This window comes from Chenopodium album, chromosome 5, assembly GCF_948465745.1.
Source record: "Chenopodium album chromosome 5, dcCheAlbu1.1, whole genome shotgun sequence".
NCBI lineage: Eukaryota > Viridiplantae > Streptophyta > Magnoliopsida > Caryophyllales > Amaranthaceae > Chenopodium > Chenopodium album.
In genome coordinates, this window is record NC_137838.1 from 18216871 (window position 1) to 18243348 (window position 26478).

The 26478-nt window shown below is 35.3% G+C and overlaps 1 protein-coding gene and 1 pseudogene across 1 annotated transcript; both read left to right on the forward strand.

Moving 5' to 3' along the window:
- The first annotated feature begins 2659 nt into the window (after window positions 1-2659).
- LOC145632692 (uncharacterized) lies at window positions 2660-5530 on the forward strand. Its single transcript, XM_081685038.1, has 5 exons — window positions 2660-3666; window positions 3724-4065; window positions 4151-4477; window positions 4577-4676; window positions 4760-5530. The coding sequence occupies exons 1-5, from the start codon at window positions 2660-2662 to the stop codon at window positions 5528-5530; spliced, it is 2547 nt and encodes an 848-aa protein (XP_081541164.1).
- Window positions 5531-15051: 9521 nt separating this feature from the next.
- LOC145632000 (putative aspartic proteinase GIP2) lies at window positions 15052-16602 on the forward strand (annotated as a pseudogene).
- Window positions 16603-26478: the final 9876 nt, after the last annotated feature.

Consider the following 26478-nt stretch of genomic DNA (forward strand, 5'->3'; position numbering starts at 1 on the left):
AAACCGCAAATAGAACAATGATTTGATCTGAACTTGTTTTTTTCTAAAAGTAAAAAATAAGTTTAACAAACCAAGGTCTTAGTAAATGACTTTTAATCGTTAGTTGTTTCAATAATGAATTTAATTAGCTAATTTCTAAAAGCTCTTATAGTGAGCTTTTGAGTTTAAAAAACTCTTCTAATAAGATTTTGACCAACACCCAAATTAGTTTTTTAAAATAGTCAAATCTGTATTAGGAGCCAATAAGCTAAAAGCGTTACTAAAAGTCCTTTACCAAACAAGTCCTTAATGACAATTAAGATATTATTTCAAAGTTATATGTTGTTATATATACTCAATCAAAACACTACTAGAAATTGATGAAATACCGATGGCAATTACCGATGGCTATTAAATTCCATCGGTAATTACTTTAAATTCCGATGGTTTATGTGACTATCGGAAATTTCATTTTATCGATGGCTAAACCATCGGGAATTTATTACCGATGGTTTTCTTCCGACGTAGAATTTTCTAAAAAAAAAAAATATAATAAAACACTCAGTTTTTTACCGATGGTTATAGGCAGCGGTAATTTTTAAAAAAAATAATATTTTTTTTTCCGATGGCCATTACCATCGGTAAAGCCATCGGTAATATGCTGGTATTTTTTTTAAAAAAAAAACCACGACTTAGTTTCAGGTTTTAGATCTTTATTTTTCAAATTTCGACCCAAAGGAGAGAGAGAGAGTGCAGGGCGACGGCGAAGGTTTCGGTGAAGGCGGTTGTTCCTGTTCTGGTGCATCATCACCGGTAGCACCGTCGGAGTCTTCGCCGGGTCCCGTTCCTCCGGTCGTCGGCCGGTTGTACAGGTAAGTGTCAATTTATTTTATTTTTTTTGTTAATTAAACATTATTTTTTTCACTCAATTATTTACCGACGGATCATAAATCGTTACAGATTCGACAACCTAGTAGCAAGTATTCCGACGATCTCCTTCCATAGGTGAGTAATTTGTTTAATTTTCAATTTTTGATGTCAAAACCCTAACTTTTTTTGAGTTAAATTCCCTAAATTTGGTTGTACTAGTTTATATGTGTTAATTATTTAGTTATGCTATATGATAATAACTTAGTTTTTTTAGTACTTAACTTGTTAAGTAAAATATAATAATGTGTTAGGAGCTTGTTAGTTGGATGTTTAAATACACCTATTTGCTTCATGTTTCATAAATTAAAAAACCAAAAATTTATATATTTCTAGCTTGATTGATTATGGATTTTGTTGGGAATTAATTGCACATTTTGTGGATTTTTCTTTTTATTATTTTTATGTGTTACTTTTTTATGCAATGCTATGTGGATAATGATGTTAATGTCTATAATTTTGTTTCTTGATCTTCATGTACTTGTCTCAATTTTGATTCAACAATTGCATCATCATTTGCCTAGATACCCGTTCAAGACATACACATTAGGTGTATGTCTTGAATAGTCCCCGGTTGGGACTGTTCTTGGACGTTCATTCTCACTTAGGTGGTTATTGTATGCCTTGTTAATGATTCTATGGAAAATTTTGGCTACGTGTTTTCCTAATCTGTTCTCTGGGTACACATATAAGTATACATAACTACTCATATTGTGTACTTGGAGAAATGTAGGGAAATGCTGCCGAATTTTCCATGGAATTGAAAACTTGGCATACAATTACTAGTGGGATTACACGTCCAAGGATGGGTTAGGTTGGAGAGATAAGGACCCTACGATGTCATTCATAACCTTATTGCTTGCTTTACTTGTTCAAACAACATGATTATTTTATATAGATTGAATATTGTGGTCATTTAGGTGAGATTTGTAGAAAATCAATCATGAAACGAATAGAGCGTAGCTGGATGTATGAAAGGTTGGATGGCCGCAACATTAAACCGGAGTTCGTGAAAGGGGTTGATGAATTCATTCAGTTTTATAAAGATCATCCAGAGAGCAGTAAAGTTGATGAGGTTAGGTGCCCTTGTGTCAAATGTCAGAATCTTCAGCTACATGATTCTGAGACGGTTAAAGTGCACTTATATAGAAAGGGTTTTGTGGAGGACTACCATGAATGGTTGTGTCAAGGTGAAGGGTTTCCAATCATCCCACCTCCCCAACCTAATCCATATCGTGACATGATTATGGATGCCCTTGGGAATGACCCACCTAACATGGGTGGTGGAGAAGAGAGTCATTTTGAGGAGGAAGAGCCAAATAAGAAATTCCTTAATTTGTTGGAGGAATCTGAGTGTCCTTTATATGAAGGGAGTTCCATGTCTGTTCTAGAAATTGCATCTAGAATCACAAGTTTGAAGTGTGAGTACAATTTGCCTCACAGGTGTGTGGATGGATTTGCTTCTTTGATGAATGAAGCAATTCCTGACAATAACAACATGGGAGAGACATTCTACGAGGTTAAGAAAGTAGTTAACGGGTTAGAGCTTCCTCATGAGAAGATACATGCATGTCCAAAAGGTTGCATGTTGTTTTGGAAGGATGATGTGAACTTTTCCAACTGCAGAGTGTGTGGTAGCGAAATGTATAGCAAGACTTCAAAAGGAAGTTTAGTGCCCTTGAAAGTGCTTATTTATTTCCCGATTACACCGAGGTTGCAAAGGTTGTTTGCAACAAAGAACATTTCAGCGTAAATGGCATGGCACGCCACTAATCCTAGAGTTGCAAACACAATGGCTCATCCTTCTAATAGTGATGCTTGGAAACACTTGGACAAGACCTTTCCAGAATTTGCCTCAGAACCTAGAAATGTGAGACTTGGATTGTGCACCGACGGATTTGCTCCTCACGGTAAGTTTGGAGGACAATATTCTTGTTGGCCAGTGATATTGACACCATATAACTTGCCTCCTTCAATGTGCATGAAAAGACAATTCATGTTTTTGTCTCTGCTTGTTCCCGGTCCTAAAAACCCAAAGGGCAACTTGGATGTCTATATGCAACCACTGATTGAAGAACTTAAGCAATTGTGGGATGTTGGGGCAAACACCTTTGATCTTTCTAAGCAGCAACACTTCACTATGCGGGCTGCCGTACTTTGGACCATTAGCGACTTTCCAGCATATGGTATGCTATCTGGATGGTCAACTGCTGGTAAGAAGGCATGTCCGTACTGCTTAGACAAATCCAAGGCTTTCTGGCTTGATCATGGTGGCAAAGTTTCGTGGTTTGATTGTCACCGACAATTTCTTGATCTAGATCACCCGTTTCGAAAAAGCAAAATAGCTTTTTGTAGGAACAGAGTTGAAAAGGGGTCACCACCACATATTATGTCTGGGCTAGAATTATGGGAATGTGTTAAGGACCTGGCAAAGGCAACTGATGGTCCTACTGCTCTGAAATTGCTTAAAAAGGCCAAAAAAGGTTGGTTTAAGCAAAGCACTCTTTGGGAGCTTCCGTATTGGAAGCACTTGCTTATACGTCACAATCTAGATGTAATGCACATCGAAAAAAACTTCTTTGATCAACTCATTCATATGGTGATGGATGTTAAAAAGCAGACTTGTGACACGATCAGTGCTCGAAGAGACATTGCAAAATACTGCAAGAGACCTGGACTTCATGTTGTAACTGATGAAAGAGGTAAAGAGACCAAACCGAAGGCACCATTTGCCCTCGACAAGTCTCAGAAAAAGGTCCTGTGCGAATGGATTTGAGAGTTACGGTTTCCTGATGGGTACGCTTCTAATTTGAGTAGGTGTGTCGATATGCAAGCATGTACACTTCATGGCTTGAAAAGCCATGACTGCCATGTGTTCATGGAAATATTGCTTCCGGTAGCTTTGAAAGAGTTGCTCCCTGTCCATGTTTGGAAATCTATTACTGAAATTAGCCAATTCTTCCGAGATTTGTGTTGCTCCACTATAACACATACTGACATGGAACGTCTACAAAACAACATTGCTGAGATTCTTTGCAAACTTGAAAAGATCTTCCCCCCTGCTTTCTTCAACTCTATGGAGCACTTGCCTATTCACCTTCCATACGAGGCAAGAGTAGGCGGCCCAGTTCAATATCGTTGGATGTATCCATTCGAGAGGTAATGTGTCTTACGTTTTGTCAATTTCACTTTTTGGAAAAATGTCAGTACAGTACACATCTAACTAGGATGACTATGTTTTTAGGTTCTTGAATCATTTGAAACGCAAAATTGGTAACAATGCTAGAGTAGAAGGATCTATATGCAACGCGTACCTTACGGAGGAAATTGCAAACTTTTGCTCTAATTATTTCCAAGATGGTGTTGATACCAAAACTAGGGATCTTAGTAGAAACGCAAATGTCGTGGTCGACACTGAGATGGAACCTAATAACAAAGTCCCTGAACTCTTCAAGGTTGATTGTGGTCGTGTTCCTAATTCTAGGCGATTGCGTTATCTGGATTCTAAGGAACTTGAAAGGGCACACCTTTATGTCTTATCAAACTGTGGCATTCTAGATGTGTATGAAAGGTAACCCCAAAATTATCTACTTTAAAGTACCAACTTTGTTATGTAACGGAGTTAGATTATATAGCAAACCATCAATTACTGCTTGTTTGAATTTATTAGGGAGTTTGAGGATCACATTCTTCACACACAACCTAATTTCCGTAGAGAAGATGTATGGCAACGATTTGAGAAAGAGTTTCCTAATTGGTTTCGTGATAAGGTAATATTTGCTTTTTACTTGTCCAAAGAGATTAAGTGCTAGTAACTTGTCTCACGTTATGGAATTATTTGGGTATTCCTTAGGTAATTCGAGATAAGCCAGCAGATGATATCGTGCAGGCAATGTCAATGCGCCCTTTTAGTCAAGTAAGGACTTGGAAGCAAATATTTGTAAACGGCTATAATTTTCAAACAGAGATGACCGGAAGATACAAATCAACAATGAACTACGGTGTTTCTGTTTCAAATGCAGGAGGGGGTCAGTATTTTGGGACCTTAGAGGACATTATTGAACTCGTTTACACAGGTCCTACTAGATCATATAAGACCATTTTGTTTAAATGCAAGTGGATGGATTCTGTCAGGGGGATGACGGTACATGAGGAATACAAGATCATAGATGTCAACCACACCAAGAAATACCCCAAGTACGACCCTTTTGTGTTATCTTATCAGGTTAGTCAAGTGTACTTTGCACCCTACCCGAGTTTGAAGAGAGATCGAGCACAGTGGTGGGCTGTGATTAAGACAAAGGCCAGATCAGTTGTTGATGCTCCCGTGGACATGGAATTTTTGCAAGAAACAACTAGTGACACCACCACAACATTATGTGCACCAAATGATATTCCGGACTATGGTGTTGGTACTGAAGAAATAGATGATGATTCGGACAATGAGGATTTGGTTCATGAAGGTTCATTCTCCAGCGATGATGAGGCAGAGTTTGATTCAAGTGATAGTGAGGATGGCGAGGATGATTGCATTTGGTTATCGAATACTGATGATGAGGACATTGATGATGATGAATGTAATGATGTCGATGATTGTAATGATAGTTGTGATGAATCACAGTAGTAGTTTGTAATGACTCCTAGTACTGATTCTAATTAGCTAAGTTGTAATATTTGTGATGTCATGAACCATGCATCTTTGAGTAGTAATGGCTAAATTGTGTTTTAAATCTGTCCCGAAAACGTTCATGTTATTTTTTTAATTAGTTTATGGAGACTATTACATGCGATAAAGAATTTGCATATATTTTTTTAGTGTTTTTTAGATACATGTAATTTTGAGGTTAATTTTTTGTTACATGTATTTTTAATTTGCATAATATTTTAAGTGTTTTTTGGTTACATGTAATTAACCTACGCGTAGTGTTTGTTTTCGTTATAGGTTAACATGACAGGAAGGGGGAAAAAAGGTAAAGGCAAGGAGTCTCGTTCCAAGGTGAATAAGTCTCGTCACTTAGAAGATAGTGAAATGCAAGACTCCGAGATGCAGGATGAGGACGAGTCGTATTTGGGATTCAGCAATAACACTCAAGTCCCTGAAACGCAGAGCCAGACACAGTTTCAGCAAGGAGAATGCTCACAGCCATCTAGAAAGAAGAGATTACACCCGACCGGCTTGTGGTAAGAAACCCATGATTTAAATTTGTATGCATTTAATTAATCCTAACGACAATACCCTTATTGATTTTGGGTTTATTTCTAGGTTCGACGACAGTTCGGTTAGTAAGGCCATCTCGAAGTGCATAAAGGGCTATTTTTTATATGGTTGGCATAACTACGGAACAGTTGACAATGCCACTAAAGAACATTGGTGGAACTTGTTTACCGTAAGATGTAGTAGATACTCTTGTTTTTTAGTTAGTCTTTAAACTATGTCCTACTTACTTTGTTGTTGTGAATGCAGAAAAAGTTTGAATGGGATGATTCCATAGATGCCCAAGTAAGAAAAGGATACCACCACAAAGCTGGCTATCGCCTTCGTGACATGTTCAACCAAGTGACCAAAAGAATGAACGGTAAGAAGCCAAAATGGATGAATGATGAAGCACACAAGACAATGATGGATGTTCCCAACACCTATCAAGAATTCATGGCTAGATCAGAGCAGAACAAGAAGAATAGGAGGGGCGGTTCCCTGTCTAATGAAATTGAACCGTCGCACTTCCAAGGTTCGATATCTGCTTCCCAACATGCAAAGAAGATGGTATGGACAGAATCAATTTTAGCTTAATTTAATTACATAATTACAAATCCAAAAAATTTCAAATTTCAATACTATGGTACTGTTTTTTATGTTTAATAGGCGAAGGCTAAAGGAGGTGCCTTGCCACATGCGGGAGAACTTTTCTTGAGCACTCACTTCAAAGAAGTTCCTGGAAAGGGAACAGTTCCCGCTAGTAAGAAAGCTTTGGAGATTGCGGTAATTTAAAATTCCTTAATTCAAAACTCATAAATGTTATGAATTAAGGTTTATGTGAAGTGTTAGAAAGTTGTTAATTAAAGCGTTTAAGACATGTTTCAAGTGTTTATTCAAGCATTTGCATTAGTATGTGGATTATAGGAAACCAAGTACCAAAATATGCCCATTTTGAACTATTTCCGTGCACATTGAACCTTAAAACTCCTAAATATGCAAAATAATGGTTATGTGAAGTTTTAGAAAGTTGTAACAACATGTTTAAGACATTTTTCAAGTGTTTATTCAAGCATTTGCATTAGTATGTGGATTATAGGAAACCAAGTACCAAAATATGCCCATTTTGAACTATTTCCGTGCACATTGAACCTTAAAACTCTTAAATATGCAAAATAATGGTTATGTGAAGTGTTAGAAAGTTGTAACAACATGTGTAAGACATGATTCAAGTGTTTATTCAAGCATTTGCATGAGTATGTGGATTATAGGAAAGCAAGTACCAAAATATGCTCATTTTGAACTATTTTCGTGCACATTGAACCTTAAAACTCCTAAATATGCAAAATAATGGTTATGTGAAGTGTTAGAAAGTTGTAACAACATGTTTAAGACATGTTTCAAGTGTTTATTCAAGCATTTGCATTAGTATGTGGATTATAGGAAACTAAGTACCAAAATATGCCCATTTTGAACTATTTTCGTGTACATTGAACCTTAAAACTCCTAAATATGCAAAATAATGGTTATGTGAAGTGTTAGAAAGTTGTAACTAGTGTGAATTATATGAATTTTTAAAACTTAGATGTTTAGTATACCATGTTATTTCGTTCCTTTAATATAAGCAAACATGTTAATTGCAGGAACGTTTCAAGAAAAGAATGGATGAATCAAGTAGTCAGGGTGTGGCTTGTGATCCCAACCGGGCGTACTTTGAGGCAGCTGGGGGCCGAAACAGGGGTTATGTGAAAGGACTAGGTCAGAGTGATCACTTGTACTATGGCACTCCAGCACGACATGGTGCTTCCCAATCATACACACCGTCCATTGTGTCTCAGTTACAGACACAATTTGAAGAGAGGGTGCAAGCAATGCAAACTCAATTCCAAGCCGAGTTCCAGACACAAGTGCAGAATGAGGTGGAGGCACGAGTACAGGCACAGGTTCAGGCACAAGTGGAGAAAGCTTTGGCCGCCGAACGAGCAGAAATGGAGAAGAGACAAGAGTTTTTGCTTGAGGAAATTAGAAGAGAGATTTTGCAGTATGGGTCCCACAACTTTGATACCCCCCCCCCCCATTTCCTAGGCAACATCGCGATGATGAACCAGATGCGGGTGGTAGTTCAGGGGCAGCATGTGTATAGGGTTTCGTATCTAGATTAGCTTGACCTTTTGACTTAGATTAGCATGACCTTTTGACTTAGTATGGTAGTAAGAACTCGGTTGTTTTATATATTTAGTGTATTATGAACTTAGTGTGTATGCATCAACTAAGATATATGTTTCCAAGCACTCTTTGGGTGTACAACTTTGTAGTTTTATATGCATGATCAGGTTTCATTAAAATGCAGGTTCTCAATATGGTACATAACAGGTTTGATAATATCGCCAAAAATCAATAGTACCTATTTTTTTATTTTTTTAAAAAAAAACCAAAAAAAATTACCGATGGCCTTTTTTTTTTTTTACCGATGGCTTATAGCCATCAGAAATATTTGTATATATATAATTACAAATTTTTTACCGATGGATAACACCATCGGAAATTTTCAGATTTTCCGTTGGGTAAAGTGCCATCGGTAATTTTTGAAAATATTCCGATGGTTAATCACCATCGGTGATTTAAAAAAACCGATGGCAAAAAAACCATCGGAAAATAAAAAACTCCGATGGTCTTTAGCCATGGGAAATTATTACCGATGGAATAAACCATCGGCAAATATAATTTTCCACGATGTGTTTCCCCATCGGTAATTTTTTTTCCGATAGCTTGTCCATCGGTAAATGCTGGATTACCAATGTATGGGCTTCCAACGGACAATTACCGATGGCTGCCATCGGTAATTTTGTTTCCGACGGTTTTTCTTAATTTTTCCGATGGATTTTGTCCATCGGAATACAGCTTCATTCTTGTAGTGAAATAAGACATTTATTTTCAAGTAGTTTAAGTATTAAATATAGTAATGTTATAAAACTTGTATAGTTAAACCTCAAATCCCAACTGTCATCCAAAAAAAAAAAAAAGACTTAAGTACTCCATTATTTACTAGGCTAGGTTTCGTGCTATGCACGGTAATTTTCACAATTTATATTAGTTTAACATTATATTTAATAATAAAAAAAATTATGAATAATTGCAAAATAAGATGAAATCAAGTAATTACAAAATTTAAAAAAAAAAAAAAAAAAAAAAAAAAAAAAAAAAGAAAACCTAGGGCGTCCGCCTATTAAATGCACGACTATAAAAAATACATAGTGGAATGTGGATTGCATCACAAGCTATCGATAATTGTATAGTACGGAGTATTAAATAAAAGATTAACATTTTTGCTGAATGTACATAAATGGAATATAATTACCAATTATTGCATAGTAAGAAATATTTTGTAAGTATCTTACAAAAAAACAAAAAAAAATTGGCGGATAATTTTTTAACAAAGAAATGGCACGTTTCATTCCTAATTATTTTGAAGGATGTATTTATCTTTATGCATAACATGGAAAATTAATTTTGTTTGATAATTTTTTTTTTGAAGGATGTATAATTATTTAATTAGTTGATAACAATAATAATTTTTATCTTATCTTCTATCTTATAAAACTAACTTCATTTTTTTATATTAAACTACTCCAACCTAAAAAAAACAAAGTTTTTGGGTGGATAATTCTTTAATGAAATGCTGACGTGTGTATTCTAGGGATATTTTTGGGGATTACTTTAGTATAGTATATATAGATAAATGGAAAGATTAATTACCATTAATCATTCAATCCATTGTTTTAAGTTACCAAAGTTACTGATTAAACTTCAATGAGTATTTTTAATTTTACATAGAAATTATTGGACATACACATATTAGTTTGTTTATAAAAAATATTATAGTAGTAAAGTTGAACATTTTTTTTTTTTTTTTTGGTAAATATTTTTCATTTCTTTCTTGTCAATTAAAATTTTCTAGATTAGGAAATATATTATTTGAAATATAATCATAAATATTTTAAGCTAAATCTAGTATAGAAAGTAGAAAAGATTATTGTTGAAATAGAAAATAAAAAATACTCCTACTATAATGGATTGGTAAAATTGTTTCGCTACCATTAAGGCTATTTATATTTTTTTCCTCAAAAAGAAAAAAGGCTATTTATATTTTTGTTAATCCTTTTTAACCTTATTATTAGAAAATTACACAGTTTTCATAAAAAAAAATTTTAAAAAAATAATAAGAACACACCAGGAGATGACACGTGTCATTGCTGGTGTGTCTTTTAATATATAACTAGTTTTATCCCCGTGCAAATGCACGGATTTATAATAATAAGACTTGAAAATAAAAATAAATAAATAAATGAATAAAATTCAATTAAAATGGAGTTAGTTTAAATGAAATGGCTTATATGTAACATTTTTTATTTTTGAATTTGAATTCATATCATGTCTATCCTTAAAATTCTCTTGTTAGATTCATTATTTAAAATATTTTATAAATTATTGTAAGTTTTTTTTCATTAAATTTTTTTTATCATGTTATTTTTTAAGGGAAAAAAAGAAATTTAAAAAAAAAGCTAAAAAATATTTGGGCGGGAAAATTTTTGTTGTGAATGTGACATGTGTACTTAAGGGATAACTCTGGTGATTACTTTAGTATATAGTATAGACTAGTGTGCGACCCGGGCGTTGCCCCGGGTTACCACTTTTATTAAATTGTTTCTTTATGAAATATATTATCTTCTTTTTTTGACAAAATGAAATATATTATCATCGATTATGTATGTTATGCATAAAAGTTGAAAATAATGTTACTAATTGATAAAGAGTATAGAAAGATAATTTTATTTTTGAAAGGCAATCGGGATCGGGGTATATTAATTAAACCAAATCAAGTTCCTTCAAGGCCATAATCCCTTGGGGGAAAGAGTCAAACATTACATACTCCGATCCACTAATAGGAGCTAATCTCGCTGCGAGATGAGCAACAACATTACCACTACAACATGACAAGCAACAAAGCTATTAAAATTACGACCAACATCCTTAATATCCTCAATAACAAGATCAAAAGGGGACCTTCCACCCGTCTGATGTCTGATGGCATTGATCACCACACTCGCATCTCCCTCCAGCTCAACCATGTTGAAACCAATCGATTTCGCAAGAGACACTCCCTACCTAGCAGCCATAGCTTCTGTCAGCTTCACCGAGAACTCACCACCATGTCTCTGTACACCAACATCAACAACTTGCTCAGCAGCATCACGAACCACAACCCCTAACCCCACGCCAACTCCAACAATCATAGCAGCATCAATATTCACCTTCACACAACCCACATTAGGTACCTGCCAGCTGCTGCGAGAAGCAAGACCACCAGCACGCACACTGCCCACATCCGCACTGTACTTCTTGTAATCAATCACCAGCTTCATGTAGCCTAAAGTACCACTTATAATGCATCTCCAGAGATTGTTAAAAACGACAAAATTGCGGTACGACCATGCTGCCCACGCCAAAGCACTAAACAACATTAGCTCCTCCCTGCTTAATCTGGTACTAATCCAAAGAAGCAGCTCTCCAACGTCATAGGTGCATCCGCCAAAATGCTATGAAAAGGGGAAGGGCTCCAAATCTGGCTAACATTTGGGCACTCAAAAGGGCATGGCATATGGTCTCATGAGCACCATGGCAGAGTTCACACTCTCCATTCATCCTTATATGCCTGTCATAAAGCCTCCCCAACGTAGCCAAAGACCCCGAGCAAGCACGCCAAAGAAAGTGGCATAATTTAGGGGGTCCCTTCATACTCCACACTAGCTTCCATAGAACATCACTGTCAGCCCCAAAGTGCATCTCCCAACCTCGTGCATGCCCCAAACGACCTAGCCAATACCCCGACTTCGTAGTGTAGATACCATCATTTGTAGGCCACCACAATCTAATGTCAACAGGTAACCTCTTACTCAATGGGATACCACGAATGAGGTTTGCATCATCATGGGTAAAGTGAGTGTTAATCACCTCCAAATTCCATTCCCCTACACTCTTATCAATCAAGTCAGCAACCTTGAGGTCTGCTGGACTTGTTATATTTGGCGTTGGGACAACAATCACACTATCACCCGGCAGCCATGCTTCATCCCAGACATTAACACTCTCACCATTACCAACCCGCCACTTTAGACCCTCGGGTAGAAGGGATTTTGCACCCCATATACTTCGCCACACAAAACCTAGGTCATGTCCACGTCTAGCCGAAATAAAGTCACCATGCTTGAAATATCGTGCTTTTAATACCTGGTGCACAAGGGAATCGGCATTAGTGATTAATCTCCACCCTTGCTTGGCAAGCAAGGCCTGATTAAATATTTTCAAGTCCCGGAAACTCATGCCACCAAGGGCTTTAGAAAGGAAAAGTTTCTCCCAACTAATCGAATGTAACTTCCGGGTGGTGCCATTAGCACCCCACCAAAATCGAGCCAGCAAAGCATGAATCTCAACAAACCCATCATATATGTCAGAATAGCCTGCGCAACCAATTTAATTAGAACTTCCTTGCCGGATTGCGAAAGCAACTTCTATTTCCATCCTTGCATTTTCTTCCATATCATATCCTTCAAGCATGAAAACACCATCTTTTTTGACCTTCCGATAATTGTTGGCAGCCCTAAATACTTCTCATGGTGAACAACCCCTTTAACCCCCAACACATTGAGGATATCTCGTCTTCTTCTTCGTATAGAAAGATAATTTTTAACACTCTATTGTATGTGAAATGTTGATTTTATTACTCTTATTTTTTTTAAACTGCTTATCTTGTATTTCCTTTTTAATTGATGCATGTTATTTATAGTAATATCTATATGTATAGATGACATTAATTGTTATTGGCTAAGATGGTAAGGAAGTAGATCTTGTTTCCTAGAGGTCTAGAGTTTAAAACCTATTAAAAGCTTTTTAATAATAGTTGGAATGATTTGTTAATTGGTAATGACGTGTCATTAAGTGATGATGTGGCACAATGTTATGAGAGGGGAATGATGTGGTACATAAACGATTTTAGGAACACTTTTAATATATAAAAATAGATTATTTTTTTTAACGAAAGTATATAGTTATTGATTGATTGATTATTTATTTAAGATATTTATAGTGCACATTTAAGACCTGTTCACTTCAGCTTAATTTCAGTTCAGTTTAGCTCCAACCAGTTCATTTCAGCTCCAATCAGTTCAATTCAGCTCAGCTTCCAATTTCCTTCTCTCATAAAATATTAGTTCAGTTCAGTTCAGCTCCTAATTTCGTTCTCTCATAAAATATTCAGTTTATTAGTTTAGTTCAGTAAATGTGAACAACCCCTTACTCCCTCTGTCCCTATTTTTTGTCCCATTTGATTTTTCACCGTATTCAAGACGAGTCTTATAACATACGAAGTATGTAACTCCAATTTTATGTGCGTAAAAATTATAAAAACTTGATATTCATAAAACATATCCTGAGGCGACTCCAATAAGACCTCACTTAATTAGATTATTACTTATACATTAATGAATATTTATAGTCAAAGTTTTAAAATTTGACCCAATTATCGGTGTAAGGGCAAAAAAAATAGAGAAAGAGAGAGTAAGATTTTTAGTTATGCTTGACCTCCTAGACTTCTAATTATCAATCTTTGTCCAATATTTATCAAAATAATTAAGAATAATAATATAATTATCCAAAAGTTATTGAATGAATTGGATAAGTACTCTCAAATATCCTTTATTTTCTCCTTTTCTTTTCTCAAAGGATAAGCACTCTAACAAATCTCTGACTACATAGACATATGTGTCACACTCACATATCCGATAAGCTGCCCAATTATCCCAACCAATCCACTCTTCCCACCGGAAATACATATCATTGAATAAGTCAAATCATGACCACGTTGTACACACAATTCAATGTACAGTACGCAGTATTTGTACACCAACCGCATTCAAACATCGTCGTGTACTCGCGTATTCACCTTTTTTTTTCAGTTTCCTACTCAGCAACACGGCGACACCGCAACACTTATCCAAAAACAAATATTACTCCCTTTTTTCCGGTAGATATCGTTTGACTTTTACACTATTCACAAAACATATTTTTAACTCGTTTTTATGGTTTATAGATAAAACATTATGTTTTTGTTGATACGATAAAACATAATTATGTGGGATCATATTTGAATCGTATTAATGTATATTTTATTAATATTCACATTTATAATTTTACAATGTTGATAATTAGAGATATTACTTCCTCTGTTTTTGACCCAATATAATCATATTTTATTAATTTTACATTCTCACTCCTCCAATTTTCTCTAATACTTTTGCTTTTACAATAATTTTTTTTATTCTACTTCTTATTTCATTACTTTCTTCAATTTCTCCTAAAACTCCGCGCATGGAGAAAAAGAGCAAGTATTAAAAAAAGGAGGGAGTAATAGTAGTTAAAAACATGGGTTGGCAAACGTGATAATAGAAATAAGTCAACTAAAACAAATAGAAGAAGTACTTATTTTTAATCGAAAGACATAACATAGTTTGTTAGGTCTTTATATTTTTTTTTACTAATAAGCAAATAACAATATTCAGAGTTAGTGTTGCATTGATAAATGTGCTTTATTCGGGAAATCAAATAGGGATGAAGGGAGTAATTTTGACATGATTCAAACACTAACCGTTATTAAAAACGCTTTTATATTCATATTCACAATCCATCTTACCCTATCAATGTGTCAAAATCTTACCCTATCAAACCCCACTAAAGATACCTTAGCTTTTTAGGATACTCTTTAACTCACTTTTAAAGAATCTTATCTATTAAGTCAAACTTAAGGATTTGTAAGAGATTTCGGCCTAATAAAACCTTTGTTTTTGTTTTTTTTTAGAAAATAAAACCTTTCTCTTTTACAAAAGGGAAAGAAAAAAGAAAAAAAAAAAAAAACAGCGCAACACTTATCCTTATATCCACCTTACCCTTTTCACCTCCCTCATCCAACGGTCCAAATCTCTCATCTTTCCTACCTTAACCTTCCTTTTCCGCGGCGCCTCTCCAACGCAAATCACACTTCTTTTCTTCTTCTTATTCAACAACTTTCTCTCTCCTCATCAAACTTTCAATGGCTTCCTTCACTTTCTCTCTCTTAATCTTCTCTCTACTCCTCCCACTTTCTCTCTCCTCAACTCTCATCCTTCCTCTCAACAAACACAAATCAACAAACCACTACTTGACCCGAATCCACCACGGGTCACATCTCGAACCCGCTGAACTCGTAGTAGATCTCAACTCCCCTCTTTTATGGGTTGACTGTTCATCTTCCCCTCAACCAACCGCCATCAACTGCCGATCAATTCAGTGCACCTCCGCCGCATCGAACCCTTGCCCAACTTCACCATTTGCTAATCAAGCGTGCTCTCTCCCGCTGCGGAACCCCGCTTCGGGGGGTTCCGCAACGGGTGAGCTCGTCGATAGCATTATTTCATTTTACGACAAAGTTTCGGTCGTTGATTCGTTTCTGATGTCATGTGCACCCTCGAAGATCTTATCCGGGCTGCCTACCGGGTCAAAGGGTGTTTTCGGGCTTGGAAAAACCCGGATTGGCCCGGTTTCTCAAATCTCTCACATCATGGAGTACCCCAAGAAATTCTCCCTTTGTTTGTCCGAAAACAATGGGATGATCCTAACTGGGAACGATGAAGGAGAGGTGTTTAAGTCAATGAGTTATACTCCAGTAATTGACAACGAAGGCGATTCATCTTACAATATAAATCTCAAATCAATCAAAGTTCAGAACAAGAAACTGCCACTCGACGACGATACCTTATCAAGTATCAAAATTAGTACTGTCGAACCATACTCGAAGATGGAAACAATAATCTATCAAAGAACTAGTTCAAGCTTTCGTAACCGAAGCCGAGGCGTTGAACCCGAATCTACTAAGAGTCCCACCTGAAGGAGGATTTGAGGTTTGCTTTGGTGTTGAAGGGTTCAAAGTAAGTCCAGTAATTGATCTGATTTTACAGAGTGAGATGGTGAAATGGAGGATTTATGGGCATAATTCAATGGTGAAGATAAATGATGAGATTATTTGTTTAGGGTTTTTGGATGGCGGGATTGATCTAAATGGAAGTTCAATGATTTTGGGTGGTCATCAATTGGAAAATAATTTGTTGGAATTTGATTTGGGAAGTTCAATGCTTGGGTTTAGTTCTTCTTTGCTCAAGTTGCAATCTAGTTGCTCTCAATTAAGTTCTTCTGCTATGGCTCAACAAATGGGTGCTCAATCTTCATGAGTTTCTGGTGGTTTTCTTTTCTAATTTTTTTTAAAAATTTTTGTAATTTTTTTTTTTTTTTTTAGTTTTTTCTAATTGTTAATTTTATAATTTTGGTGGGGTTTTACAATTTTGGGTATGGGTTAGTCATTAGTGACATTAGTCACACACTAATTAAACGTGTGAATGAATATGCTTTTGGCATAATCTAAAGTGCTTTTTTTTTTTTTTTTTTTTTTTTTTTTTGTAAATGGGAAGTTTTTAAGAATATGTGTGGTGAAGAAATTTCCATAAATATACGAGTTTGTATGAAAGAGAAAGAAAAAAATATCAAGAGTACAGATTTTATTACTCTTGGATATTTATCTCTAATATTAATTGTATGAAATAAGTTATCTTATTTCAAAATAGCATGGATTTTTATTGATTTTTTTTAAGGGATTCTTAAAAGAGTGATAATATTGATGAATTATTCGTTCGGAATATGATTTGGTGCGGCGTCCACCTAGTCACCTAGAAAACCAGAAACAGTCAAAAAGATGCCACAAACCTACAACTATTATCTTAATTGGAATATTAATATGCTTAATCCCTTAAATCAGCATATACCGTCATCATGATTAATCGCTTGTGCATCATCAACTCGTTGTATGTATTCATAACCTTACAGTGCATTTGATCACTTAGGGTTTGTTTGGCATCAATTTTGATTTTCAGTTTCCTAAAAAAAAGGTGTTTTCACTTTTTTGTTGTCAGTTTTCAAAATTATTATGATTTTTATAAGTTTAAATAATTTTTCATTATGTGACATATATCATATACTTTTATACAACAAAAAACCTAAAACAGAAACCACAGCAATGCCAAACGAACTCGTAGTCATTCATTATCGCTATTAGAAAAACGAAAGATAAGCATATTTCAATTCAAACCCCCATATTCAATTGCATACCCATTCCATCAGTGTATTAATCACTTAATTATTCATTATTCATTATTCATTATCGCTATTAGAAAGTATGAAAGATAAGTATATTTCAATTCAAACCCCCGTATTCAATCGCACAACCATTCCAATCAGTGTATCGTGTATTTGGTCACTTAATTATTCATTATCGCTATTAGAAAGCAAGATAGATTTTCAATGCAAACCCTCATATTCAATTGCGCACCGGTTTCATATCATCTAAACACATCCTCAATTACATGGAGTAAATGAAGTATAAGAGACTATCAGTGGAATATTCTAAACAAAAGCTAGAATAATATATTCATGCAATACTATAGGTGAGTTATTATTCCAGATTGTTACAAATCTCTAAGTTCTCTCATCTCAACAATTATGACATACCATAATTTTTTTTTTTTTTTTTTTTTTTTTTTTTTTTTTGGACTAAAGAGACATACCATTAGTTCTTTGGGGTTATTTGTTTGAATGTACCAAATTTATTTGTAAATCAAGACATGTTATCAACACAAAAAATGAACTTGGAATCAAATAAGGTCTACTTACATTCAATGAATCTAGACAAATTGGATAATCATGTTTAGGCTCGTCCCCCAAAGTAAAAGTAGGAGTATCTCAATACTCAATAGTTTACTTAACTAAGTGTTAAAATTGTAAATTATTAGAGTTATAAATGTGAATGAATATGCTTTTGGCATATTCTAAATGGTTTTGTAAATAAGAAGCTTTAAAGGAAGATGATATGTTCTTAAGAAATTACTCTGTACCATATAATTCCGTTTTTCAATACTTAGAACACACCTTTTTTCACGGTATTTAAGAAAAGTGGGTCTCATGTGATTTAAAACACTTAAAATGGAAAAGAGAAATTGTTAAGAGTATAATTTAATGGGCCATGAGATTATAATAAAGGTGATAGTACAACTTTTGATGTAAAATACTTTTCAATTATAGTGTGTTGCAACTATAATGACATTTCCATTTTAGAAAACTGTTGCAACTATAAAGAAACAAAGGAAGTATATATATACTCTCTCTGTCCCTTATTGATAGTCCGTTATTGGTAATTTTCATGGGATTTAATAACAATCGACAAAAAGTAATAAAAGTACATTAGAAAGATAAATTTATATTGATTATGCAAAAAAAATAGAGAGGAAGAGAGAAATAAGAGTATATGGAAAAACAAAATTTAGGAAAATTAAATTTGCACAAATGTTATTGCAAATTGGAGAGAATTTGGGTAAAAAAAAATTAACATTAATGGTATTTGAAAAAAGCGAATGGGACTATCATTTTAATATTTAAAATTAACCATAAGGGATAATCAATTAAGGAAGGAAGGAGTATAATATACGGATATATATGTGCAAAAGAATATCAAGATTAAGCTATGCCCCTAAGGTAGTCGAGTTTCTAAGGTGTACCCATGCTTTTTCAAATTTCTAAGTTGTGCCCCTCAACTCACTACCATTAATCATTAATGAATGGTACCCTCCTTGGGACTTCCATGTCATCTAAAGTTAACTATAATTTAATAAAAAGATGATAAAAGGTACTCCCTCCGTCCCTAAATTACATTCCTAATTCTCTCTATTATGTGAGGAATAAATGATAGAATTAGGAATGCAATTTAGGGACGGAGGGAGCAAGAAAATGATACGAGAAAGAAATCTTAACCACAACAACCCTAATAACGAAAACTAAAGCCACGAAATCACACTCTCAATTAACTTTTAAATAACTAATAACGGTACATTTTAGTATTGATAAGAAGTTGAAGGGCACGGCTTAGAAACTTGAAAAAGCATGGGTACACCTCAAAAACTCAACTATCTTAGGGGTATAGCTTAGAAAAATTTATTATACAATTATTATTTATTAATATGTAGCTAAGGAGTTATACTGATTTAATGACACATAAATGTGATACTCAGTCTATTTTTAAATGCTTGTCCCATTTGATATCAATACAATGTTTAATGCAATTTGGTACTATAATTAAATTATCTAACGTTACGTATATATGTGCAAAAGAATATCAAGATTGTAAATTCTATTACTAGCACATATTCCGTATCATTTGATTGTAAATGTGAATGTGTGATATATACTCTATTACTCTCTATATATTTTTAAAGCCATTTTTAAATGCTTGTCCCATTTTATATCAATACGATTTTCAATGCAATTTGATAATATCTAAAGTTACGTATATATATGTGCAAAAGAATATCAAGATTGTAAACACTAAGAAGTATTATACAATTATTAATATGTAGCTAAGGAGCTATACTGATTTAATAGGACATAAATGTGATACTCTGTCTATTTTTAAATGCTTGTCCCATTTGACATCAACATGGTTTTTAATGCAATTTGGTATTATAATTAAAATGTATAAAGTTATGTATAGGGAAGTCGACAAAGCGGGGCGGGTCGGATGTTGGCCTTCCCATCCCCACCCCCGCCTAATATTCTAATCCCCATTTTCATGACGGGTTCAATATTCATCTCCATCCCTACCTCAACGGGTACAATCTCAAAACTATCCCCGTCCTACCCCCACTAGGATATCCATATCTACCTAAGACCCGCCTAATCCTCGCTTCCCAATTTTTTTTTTTTTTTTTTTTTTTATATATATATATATATATATATATATATATATATATCATTGTTAATATTACAATTTTTTTTAAAAATAATATAAGTCTATTACAAAATACTTCTTATTATACTTTACTACTACATCACTACTTATCTTTTTATTTTATAAAATAATATTCCGTATAAGTATATAATTATTTTTAAAAAAATATATGGATATGGGTATTAGGCGGGTACGAACTGATGAAGTGGTGGGGGGTACAATCTAAAATCCACCCCGGCCCATCACCCATGGCTAAGGATGACAATCTAGTCCGGATCCGACCCTACTCCGCCCCGATCCGAGGTAAAAAAATCCGCTTTGAGTCCGAGAAAAAAGTTATTCGAGTTCGACTCCGTAAAAATAATCCGACTCCGAATCGTAGGAGGGTCAAAGTCAAATCCTACAAAAAATCCAAATCCGACAAAATGTCTGATTCTGACGGATTATCCGACTCCGACTTCGATAGATCATGGATTTTGGTGTGGGTCATGGTGGCATTGGGTGTGGGTTGTAAAGGCCCAAATAGCCGAATTTCTCAAAGTATATTAAATAACGAAAAAAACTCGGAGTCGGGTCGAATCGAATTCGGATTCGAAGGTCGGATATTTAAGTCAGAGTTGGAGGCTCGGAGTCCAATGTCGGAGTCGGATTAGCCTCCGACTTCCTGTAGGATCGGAGTCGGATTTATCATAATCCGCTCTGAGTCCGTCCCGTTGCGATCCCTACCATGGCGGGTATGGTTTTTATCTCCATTTCCTCCCCACCACCCACCAAATTAAATTCGGACCCATCTCAACTCTGCTGGGGCGGAAATGGGAGGAGTATCATACTTGACCTGTCCCACTGACATCCCTAGTTACGTATTAAACAAAGGAAAATGATATGCATAACCCTAGGCTACATATATAGAGTTACAAATGGAAAAAACAAATGATAAAAATAAAATCAATTACACTAATTTGCGAATGATTTTATCATGCATTCCTAAAGTGAATTGCTAAACACCGCCAACAAAAATGATCACCACCGCCAACATTCGGTGTGAATGGACAATCATACCGTTATTACTTCACCACCCCTTATCCTCCCGGCGACCTACAACCCCTTTCGATCGGCAATGGCCACCACCACCCTAATCGGCGACCCACCATACCCTCCTTTATGACGACCCACCACCTTCCCTCGCCGGCGGGAAGGTGGTGGTTTAATATATATATATATATATATATATATATATATATATATATATATATATATATATATATAAATATATATATATATATATATATATATATATTTCAAGCAACCACGGTAACCGGTTTTGGGCTCCGGTTACTGTGCACCTTAACCGATTCCATGGTAATCGGAGCCCAAAACCGGTTATCATGCCCGGTAACCGATTTTGAGCTTCGGTTGGTACGGTTGTCAGAAAAAAAAACCCATCACCTTTCCGCCAAAGTGGGAAGGTGGTAGGTCATCTTTGAGGGGGATGTGGTGGGTCGCCGGTCAGGGTGGTGGTGGCGGTCAACGCCGGTCAGGGTGGTTGTGGTGGTGGTCGTCGGTCAGTGTGATGGTGGTGTTAGTCGTCAATTGAGGTGGTGGTGTCAAGGTGTTAGTGATTGGTGGCAAGAGGGAAGATAGTGGTGACGTACTAAGGGTATGGTTGTCAATTCACACTAAATGTTGGCGGTTTTGATCATTTTGGATAGCGGTATTTAACACCCCCCTTCCTAAACTAGTATAATAGCATTAATTGTAAAAATGCATATTTGAAAATTAAAAGTCAAGACGAATCTAATAAAATACCACATGAATATATTTTGAAGCATTTTCTCCGATCCTAAATAATCAAATTTGACACACATGTCAATGCACTACTTTAACTTTAGATATGATGATTTACTATTAGTAAAAAAAATTTAAAAATTAATATTATAAAACTTTTTATTCATACCTTTTTAACAATTCATTTCATGATAACATGTCAGATATTTAGGAAAAGGAGAGTATATAAAAACCATTTACATTATAATCTCTTAAGATTCCAAATGGGAGAAATTAAAGAAATTGAAGGGAGTAAATAGGTTTGAATTGCTAAAGTGGGACACTCAGTGGAAAGATTTTATTGATTTAGGCTCTATTTAATTTATATGATTTAGTCTGAAATTGTTATACCTGAACTTGGGATATATAAGCTTAGGTTTCGTTCTATTAACTTTTTTGTTTTGAATTGATATAATTTTACTAAAATAAATGATTAAAGATAAATTTAAATTATTTTTATTGATTAAAACTTATTTTTTAATTATACTGCTCAACTTAGTTCGTTTAATTTTTTTTTTTTTTTTTTTTTTTTTTGAAAAACTACTTCGTTTAAAATTTTAAAATTATTATAGTTGATTTTTTTTAGAATTTTTTTATAAGAAATAAAATAAAACAATATATATATATTTTTTTGAAAACCGTCGAGCAAATTTTAATAAATCAATAGCTAAAGAGTCTGAAAGTACATAGGGGGCAATCATCAAAGGACAATGATTAACCCAAACTTGCTCATCCCCAAAGGGCACTAACTTGGCTAGATGATGGGCTACAAAGTTGCCTTCTCTTTTAGCATGTGACCAAACAAAATAATTCAATGCACAAAACAGCAATGCAAGGATATCCTCAAGCACTATATCGAACTCACAGAAGTACACGTACAGCAGCACTTGATAGCCTGTTTATCAGCACCTGGAAACCAATATGAGATAATAGGAAACCAATAAACCACGAATGCTCCGGGGGCGTTGGATAAGCTAGCTAAAAGTAGAAGAATTAAATTAAAACTTAATATTAATTAGACCGATCGACGCGTGATTTTGTCATGCTTTCCCAAATTAATACCACTTTAGGTAATACTAGATTAATCTAGTGCGTTGCACGGTTAAATAGATATTATTTGTTTAAAATAGTTGTCAATATTCTTTATTCGAAAAAGTATAATCATAATCTCATTTATTTATTTTGAAAGAAATATTGTAATTGTTTAGTTTTAGAACATAGAAGGAAAAAAAAATAGAGAAAAAAATTGATGATGCCAAAAATAGTTTTGGCGGAAATTTTTTTTATAAGAAATTGACAAGTGTCCTTAAATAATGTTAGCATGTTTTGTTTTAGTAATAGTTAATAGATTTTAAATGCTTATCCAATGCCCCGTGGGCGTTAGTTAGCAAGATCCTTAAAAATAAAACAAATAATATCTATTAAACAAAATTGTTAGAAAAAAACCTTTAAAAAAAACTAAAAAGAAAATGTATTCAACTATTACCATCAATACCTTAGAAAGTTAGAATACATACAAAGTAGTAAATACTAAATTGTAATCTTCTTGAGAATTGTTTTTGAATATTGAAAATTGAATTTTGATATCATATAAGTGATGATTAAAAAAAATGAAAATAATAAATGAGGAATAGAAGAAAGGTTTAAGCAAATTTGTGGGGAACAAAAAGAAAGGGAAGATGATAAATGTGAAAATTAAACCAACTTACCACCATACTAATTAAGGGCTTGTTTGGTTCACCTTATTTTTGTTGATCTACATTTATCTGATATGGTCTGATACGATCTGATCTGGTCAGGTTTGATCTGGTTTGATCTGAATGTCAGATTTGACCAAACTTTCACCTTAAATATACGATAATATATACGGATCGGAAAAAATATATCAAGTGAGGTCTTGTTAGATTCGTAATAATGTGTATTTATTAATATGTGATTTTCATATTTTTTTTAATTACGAAATTAAAGATATTTAGCGATAAAAAACTGCACATAAAACTTAGCGATATACTGTACTCAATGTTATATATCACAAAACTTTATATGGGCAACATTAAAAAAAATATGGCCCACAGAGATCGGGTCCCTAGTAACCCCAACCCCCTCGGTGACTATGCCTCTATACCTACGTATTAAATTCAAAAAATATGGTGTGTATGGGGAAATATCTACATAACGGAAATCATAATGGGCCGATATTAGTTGTATGGGGAAATATCTACATAACGGAAATCATAATGGGCCGATATGGTATGACAGACCGACATAGTATTTGAATTCGATCAATTAAATGGCTTTTGTTGATATCGGCATTCCTATAAAGTATACATATCAGCATATAGGTAGCTGCCACGTGTCGTGCTCACGTTTGACACGTGGCAGAAATTATATTACTTATTGAACTGCCATCTGTCACCTAGTAAACATATAAATAATCCGGTTTTACTTCATAAACAAGGTAGCATTAATTACACACTCTCTCTCTCTCTCACTACTTTCTCTCTCTAAATCACCTCTCTTCTATAAACACTTACTGACTTAATCTTTGGAGTGGTTATCCCCGGATTCACCCCGGGGTTAGCTCATCTCTTCTCTTTGTGTAGGTTCTTATTTGGCCAATAGGAGCAGAACGGGTTGCAAACTCGAGCTTCGGATCTTGAATTCGGGTTATCGGATTCCTGCAGAAACAGCTGGCGCTAGAAGGAGGGGAGCTACTTAATAGCTTCTATCGCCTGAAAGAGCCTTATACTTTCCGATAAATAAAAATAAAAAATAAAAAAAAAAATGCCTGATCCAGAAATTCAGATTGAGGATGAAACTCATACTTTGGAGGGTAATGAATTCCATATGCCGTTAACCCCTGAAGGGCAGGTTGGGATAGATATAGACCCTATGGCAGGATTTACATCAGAAGAGTTGGCAACAGCTGCAAGAGTAATGACAGCTATGAGCAAAAAAAGAAAAGAAATAGGGGCAACCCAAGATGGAGGGGGGATGCCTTTTACAGCTCATGGCAATCAATTTAACCAGGCCGGAAGTTCGCAAAGACGCCGGAATGAGGGGTCGCCGATAAGATCCCAGCAAACCCCTAGAGAATCGGAGGTTCGATCCTCAAGTCAGGATGAAAGTACGGGAACCTACCAGCAAGGAGCGGTGCGAAGAGTAGTTCAGTTGAGGGCATCACCATTTGCACAAAGCATCCTTGATCAGCCAATGGAGAAAATCAAAATGCCGACATGTCGGTATGATGGTAGGGGAGATCCAGGTAGATACATGACCTCATATGAGGGTCACATGATTTTATACACCAATTCTGATGCCGTTTGGTGTAAGGTATTTCCCACTACCTTGGTTGGAGCAGCAGCCGATTGGTTCAATAATCTTGAAAATGGAGCAATTCACAGTTTCCAGCAGTTAGCCGAAATGTTTGTAGGGCAGTATGTCAGTAATAGTGTTTGGCAGAGAACTTCTGGAGAGTTAATGGCTGTTACTCAGAAAGCAGATGAATCTTTAAGGGATTACATAAGGAGGTTTAATAATGAAGCCAATACAATTCCAAGATTGCAGCAGGAGATAGCAGTCATGGCATTAATGAACGGTCTGAATGATTCGGAATTCAAGAGATACTTAACCCGAAAAAATCAGCTAACGTTAGCTGCAGCTTTCAACAAAGCTCATGATTATATTAAGAGTGAGGAATTGATGAAGACAAGCAGCCGAATAAGTGCTACTGATAGAATTCACCCTATGTCTGAAGGGGAATCTTCAGGAGTTGTGAGGTCGAGGAACCCAACGGCAGCAAGAGGAGGAAGCCGCCAAGAGGTCAGAGGAACCAAAGCACCAATGTGATATAATTCGTATACACCTCTAAATGCACCAAGGGTTGCAATATATTCTATAAATCAAAACCGAGAAGGATGGGTGAGACCCGTGCCGATGAAAGCGAAAGGAAGGGATACCAAGAAGTATTGCATGTTCCACCGAGATGTAGGGCATTACACCGAGGACTGTGTGCAGTTGAAGGATAATATTGAAGAATTAATAAGAAGGGGGCATCTTACTCAATACCGGTTGCATTCTGGGGAAAGTCAGCAACAACAATATCGGCAGCCAGAACGCCAACAGATAGAATACCGGCCAGAAAGACAAGGTCAAGTGAACCGACAGGGTGAAGGCGGACAACCACCGTCGTCCACTGGAAAAAGAGTTGATGTAATAACCGGTGGACCAGTTCACGGAGGAACCATAAGTGGAGCACGGAAGCACCTGTCGGAATATCGGCACATTGTTAATGCATTAGATGTTGCTGATCGCCCACAGCCGTCTGAAATTCCGAATGTAACCTTCACCAAAGAAGATGCAAAAGGAATAGTGTTTCCTCATGATGATCCTCTTGTATTAATAACAAAGATTAATGGGGCCGATGTGAAAAGGGTTCTAGTTGATGGAGGAAGTTCAGCAAATGTTCTGTTTATGCAAGCCTTCAATGAGTTGATGATAGGCCGACAATATTTAACGCCGGTATCATATCCAGTGATTGGGTTTAACGGTTCAACAGTGAGGCCAGAAGGGAGTATAGTTCTCCCTATTAGGCTTGGAGACGGTACAACATCAAGAGATGCGATGGCTGAATTTTTAG